Source organism: Halyomorpha halys, unplaced genomic scaffold (assembly GCF_000696795.3).
Source record: "Halyomorpha halys isolate HHAL.00 unplaced genomic scaffold, Hhal_1.1 Scaffold180.1, whole genome shotgun sequence".
Taxonomy (NCBI): domain Eukaryota; kingdom Metazoa; phylum Arthropoda; class Insecta; order Hemiptera; family Pentatomidae; genus Halyomorpha; species Halyomorpha halys.
This window is the reverse complement of record NW_027107549.1, coordinates 648,416-654,511: the sequence shown is the minus strand read 5'-3', so window position 1 is coordinate 654,511 and position 6,096 is coordinate 648,416. Positions and strand designations below refer to the sequence as shown.

Genomic DNA, 6,096 nt, shown 5'->3' with positions numbered 1-6,096 from the left:
TTTTTTTTCAAAAATTGCGCTAACAATAGCTCACTGCTCTACATAAAACTTGGAGGCGTAAGCAGAATTAGGAAAATATGAAACTAACAGCTAAAATTGCCATGGATACGATATTTAGTTATCAATGGTTCATTCATGAATAAGGGTCGTTTCCATGGCAACTTTAGCTATAGCTAATGTTTCCTCAATTCTGGACGTAAGTAGCTTAGTAAGTGAATGTTATCTGATGTGCGCACTGCAACAGATTTTTATTTTATATAATATTCACAATATTTATTTTATATTATATAATACTCACTTGTAAATTTCTCTAGAATAAAAAAAAAAAATTCTAATATTGTCATTAATTTTTTAAGGTCCTGGATTGCTTCGTATGGTCCAACATGCGATGACTTTGCCCAATTTCTTCAGTGGAGTCAAATCTTACGTTGAAACTTAGTAAGTTGAAAAAAAAAAATGTTTAAACTTTCAATTGTATCGTTGAACTATTGACTATTTCCACTTTCCTTAGCTGGGAAAAGAGCGTTACACCAGCTCACCTTTGGCAGACCCTGGAACAGGAAGTAACTTTTCCAGACAAACTGGAGACACTGATGTACCAATGGACGGATCAACCAGGATATCCCTTGGTCACGGTATCTCTTGAAAGAGGAGGTGTTGTCTTGAGTCAGGTAGTGTATAGTAAAATATTTTTAGTGTATAATAAATAAATTAACGCCACCTCAAATTGGCTGTCATTTTGTAGCAAAGCTTTAAAAGAAAAAAACATTTATTTGGCTAAGCTAACAATTGAAAATATAAATTAAAATCAAAATAAAACCTCCACAAATAAAATAAAAAACAAATTAAAATAAAAGTGTCTTTCAAGACAAAATAAAATGAAATGAAAGAATAAACAAAATTTATAAAATTAATAAATATAAAATACATGCGGTCAAATAAAACACAAATAAGTTGAAGTAACTTATTTAATCGTGCTAACGTTTCGGCCAGAAAGTAATTGGCAATTGGCGGTAAGATTTCAAGCTAACAGCCCTGATGAAGGCTAGAAACTCTGGCCGAAACGTTGGCACGATTAAATAAATTACTTCAACTTATTTGTGTTATATTTTGACCGCATCCCCCAACCATCTTCTTCTCCTGGTATAAGTCACCCAGGGTCAACTATCTCTCATAATTATAAAATAAATTACTGGACTTTATTTCACTTCTTAAAAAATATTTTATCACCCTTTAATGTGGCAATTAGTCTCAGATGTTTGAATATAGTACTAATATTGAAACACAATGCGAATCAGTTGTGGTCATTATATCTATATTCATTAAATAAAGCAATAGTAAATATGATAATGTTAAAAATATAAATAATATAGCATTGCAGAGTCAGCTAGTATTGTATATTTTAAAATTTTATCGATTTTGTGTAAACATATTTTTTTTAATTAAATTTTTTTTACTTGGAAAAACATAAAAACGAATTTTCTGTAACTCCTGAAACACCCGTCCAAGAATGTATTAGATCAAACCTAATACAAAGTCAGAGTAAACTGACCATTTCAAATTTAAACGCAAAATTGATCACCAATTCAAATCAACAAACAAAATACTGTACATTTCGACCAATATGTCTTCAGGAATAAAATTGTTTCAGTAATATATTCTAGTACATACTATTCAAGCATACAAAGTAAAAGAGGTTACAAAAGGGTTTCAAGATGGTTGTGATCATATAGACTAGTAAAGGTTATCCCAAGCCAGTATAAATTAAAATCTTAAAATTTCATCTTACTAATATTATTTATTGATAAAAATTTATACTATACAATTTAATATGCCTAATTTATTTTTAATTATTGGCATACACTATTTCAAAAATTTGTTTAAATCGATCAACTCTAAAAATTTAGCTTATACATAATACTTACCTACATTCATACCATTTATATCAGTTTGCAAATTACATGTATTATTAAAATTAATGGTATTATAAATTCATTATAATATTTTAAGTTGGTAATTATTATGTTTTATATCTGCTTTTATAGTTTTAGGTTTTTCAAAGTAAAAATTATGTTTGAATTAGTATTATGGGTAGATAAATCAGTTGAAATATTATATTTTTTGTTTTGAGAGTTACAATTACACTGATTTTTAAAAAATAAATAGTATAAACGTTTATAAAGTTAATATTTCCTCGGATTTATACTTTCTTCATTCCAAATCTAATGATTTTTATTTAAGTTCCGATACTTCTAATTGTAATTATCAAAAGAAAAACCAGAAACTAGTATTTTAGATAATATAAAAAATGTGTGATGCGCACACCGCTGCTGATTTTTTTTATTTTTTATGTTTTTTCGGTTTTATACTTTCTTCATTCCAAATGTAATGATTTTTATTTAAGTTCCGATAGTTCTAATTGTAATTTTCAAAAGATAAACCAGAAACTACAGTATTTATGATAATATAAAAAATGTGTGATGCGCACACCGCAGCTGATTTTCTTATTTTTTATTTTTTCTTGGTTCTATACTTTCTTCATTCTAAATCTAATGATTTTTATTTAATCTCCGATACTTTTAATTGTAATTTTCAAAACAAAATCCAGAAACTATAGTGTTTATGATAATATAAGTAATGTGTGATGCGCACACCGCAGCTGAGTTTCTTATTTTTTATGTTTTCTCGGTTTTATACTTTCTTCATTTCAAATCTAATGATTTTTATTTAATCTTCGATAGTTCTAATTGTAATTTTCAAAAGAAAAACCAGAAACTACAGTATTAATGATAATATAAAAAATATGTGATGCGCACACCGCTGTTGATTTTTTATGTTTTTTCGGTTTTATACTTTCTTCATTCCAAATGTAATGATTTTTATTTAAGTTCCGATAGTTCTAATTGTAATTTTCAAAAGAAAAACCAGAAACTACAGTATTTATGATAATATAAAAAAAGTGTGATGCGCACACCGCAGCTGATTTTCTTGTTCTTAATGTTTTCTCGGTTTTATAATTTCTTCATTCAAAATCTAATGATTTTTATTTAATCTCCGATAGTTCTAATTGTAATTTTCAAAAGAAAAACCAGAAACTACAGTATTTATAATAATATAAAAAATGTGTGATGCGCACACCGCAGCAAATGTTTTTATTGTTAATGTTTTCTCGGTTTTATACTTTCTTCAAACCAAATCTAATGATTTTTGTTTATTCTGCGATACTTATAATTGTAATTTTCAAGAGAAAACCAGAAACTACAGTATTTATGATAATATTAAAAATGTGTGATGCGCACACCGCAGCAAATGTTTTTATTGTTAATGTTTTCTCGGTTTTATCCTTCTTCATTCCAAATCTAATGATTTTTATGTAATCTACGATAGTTCTAATTGTAATTTTCAAAAGAAGAACCAGAAACTACAGTATTTATGATAATATTAAAAATGTGTGATGCGCACACCGCAGCAAATGTTTTTATTGTTAATGTTTTCTCGGTTTTATACTTTCTTCATTCCAAATCTAATAATTTTTATTTAATATCCGATAGTTGTAATCGTAATTTTCAAAAGAAAAACTGGAAACTACAGTATTTATGATAATATAAAAAATATGAGATGCGCACACTGCAGCTGATTTTCTTATGCTTAATGTTTTCTTGGTTTTTTACTTTCTTCATTCCAAATCTAATGATTTTTATTTAATCTCCGATAGTTCTAATTGTAATTTTCAAAAGAAAACCAGAAACTACAGTATTTATGACAATATAAAAAAGGTGTGATGCGCACACCGCAGTTGATTCTCTAATCTTAATGTTTTCTCGGTTTTATAGATTCTTCAAACCAAATCTAATGATTTTTGTTTATTCTGCGATACTTATAATTGTAATTTTTAAATGAAAAACTAGAAACTACAGTATTTATGATAATATAAAAATTGTGTGATGCGCACACCGCAGCTTATTTTCTTATTCTTAAGGTTTTCTTGGTTTTATACTTTCCTCATTACAAATCTAATAATTTTTATTTAATATCCGATAGTTGTAATCGTAATTTTCAAAAGAAAAACTAGAAACTAATGTATTTATGACAATATAAAAAAATTGTGATGCGCACACCGCAGCTGATTTTCTTGTTCTTAATGTTTTCTCGGTTTTATAGTTTCTTCATTCCAAATCTAATGATTTTTATTTAATATCCGATAGTTTTAATTATAATGTTCAAAAGAAAAATCGGAAACTACAGCTTTTATGATAAAATAAAAAATGTGTGATGCGCACACCGCATTTGATTTTCTTATTCTTAATGTTTTCTGGAGCTTACATTTTCTTCATTCCAAATCTAATGATTTCTATTTAATCTCCGATACTTTAAATAGTAATTTAAAAAAAACAACAACCAGAAACTACAGTATTTATGATAATATAAAAAATGTGTGATGCACACACCGCAACTGATTTTCTTATTTTTAATAATTTCTCGGTTTTATACTATCTTCAATGCAAATCTAATGATTTTTATTTAATCTCCGATACTTATAATTGTAATTGTCAAAAGAAAAACTAGAAACTACAGTGCTTATGATTACATAAAAAAATGTGTGATGCGCACACTACAGCTGATTTTGTTATTGTTATAAAAGTCTCAGTTTTTTTTCTGGAATCGAAATCTATTGATTTTTATTTAATCCTCGATACTTTTAATTATAATTTTCAAAAGAAAAAAATATTAAACTGAGAATACTTTAACATTGAGAAAATTAGGTGCTGTACGCGCATCATACATTTTTTGATATAAACATAAATAATATAGTTTCTTTTTTTTCATTTTGACAGTTATAATTTAAAGTAGTGGAGATTAAAAAAAAAATTTTAAGATTTGGAAAAAAGAAAAACTGAGACTATGTTAGCAATAAGTAATATTATTAGATATTATAGGTTTGTCTTACTATGCCAATATTTAGAAGGCTTATAAAAAATTGATAAACTAGGTATAAGTGAGCTGTTTATTATTGTTTAGCAACCCAATTTAATTGGCCAACACAAAATATTTCGAATAAAGTTTTTCTCTCAACCCTATTATTAACTCCTTTTTCGAAGGAGTTGTATTCGGTTCTTATATATGGCTTTCTAGTAGCTTCATCACATTTATTTCCTGGAAGATATTAAAGGAACAAGTTTTAGAATAACGACCTTATCAGTGAGCGGTCAGCTGTCTAGATAGCACTAGGGTCAAGATTAGCCACATTTAGAAAAGGAATGTGGAATGAGCAAGTTGCCAACATTCTTATCGTCTGTCTGCTGAATCAGTCAGGAACAAGTTCTGTTTTTTTCGCAACTTTCATTTTGAATCTCTATACATCTCTGTTCCTACATTCCTGTTGTTTCGTAATCATTCATACTAGCTTGATTGAGTTATAAATAACCGGAACCAAATCATATAAATTTATATACAGAGTGTTTTATTGTGAAATAACCTATTCCCAGTGAGCTTCAGGCAAACACATGCCATCAACGATGACACCGACTTCAGCGGACCCGGCAACCTATCTTACAATAGGGGTATTCATGATCTTTGGTTTAACATGTTAAAGCGTGTTAAATGGAAAAACTCATGTTAAATCGAAAAAAATTGCCTTCTTTTACCGTGTTAAACCGAAATAACATTTAACATGGCAAAACATTTAACATTTAACACATCATGAATACCCCTAATGCCATACTAGCTAAACAAGATGCTTTCAATCGCCGGCATACGTACATATATTTTCCTTTGAATATATTCTAATTTGTTTGTTTCATAAAGTTCATAAAACGAACGAATGAAATGAGCCAGAGAACACCCTATTAGTTTTCGTTCCCATTATTATTTAATAGTTGGTAAAAATAACCGATAACAAAACAAATCTTTTGTAACTATGTGTTTGTATCTTTTTTAGCCCTGACGAAGCCCTGCAACGTGGGGCGAAACGTTGGCTCAATAAAATAGTATAATTCTAAAAAGGGTGTTTTTTTAAGCCTGATAGAACTTGAAATTGTAAAAAATAACACAAAAAATTAAATTGTAATCAAAATTTTTTTTTTATTCGAAAGATCA

The 6,096-nt window shown here is 27.9% G+C and overlaps 1 protein-coding gene across 1 annotated transcript in view; it reads left to right on the top strand.

Moving 5' to 3' along the window:
* LOC106679155 (aminopeptidase N) overlaps positions 1-6,096 on the top strand; it is a gene marked incomplete in the record, with an annotated part of 65,548 nt that overhangs the window by 29,498 nt on the left and 29,954 nt on the right. Inside the window, 2 exon segments of the mRNA XM_067045904.1 lie at positions 357-438; positions 512-671. Of these exon segments, the coding sequence (XP_066902005.1) occupies positions 357-438; positions 512-671 (242 nt within the window).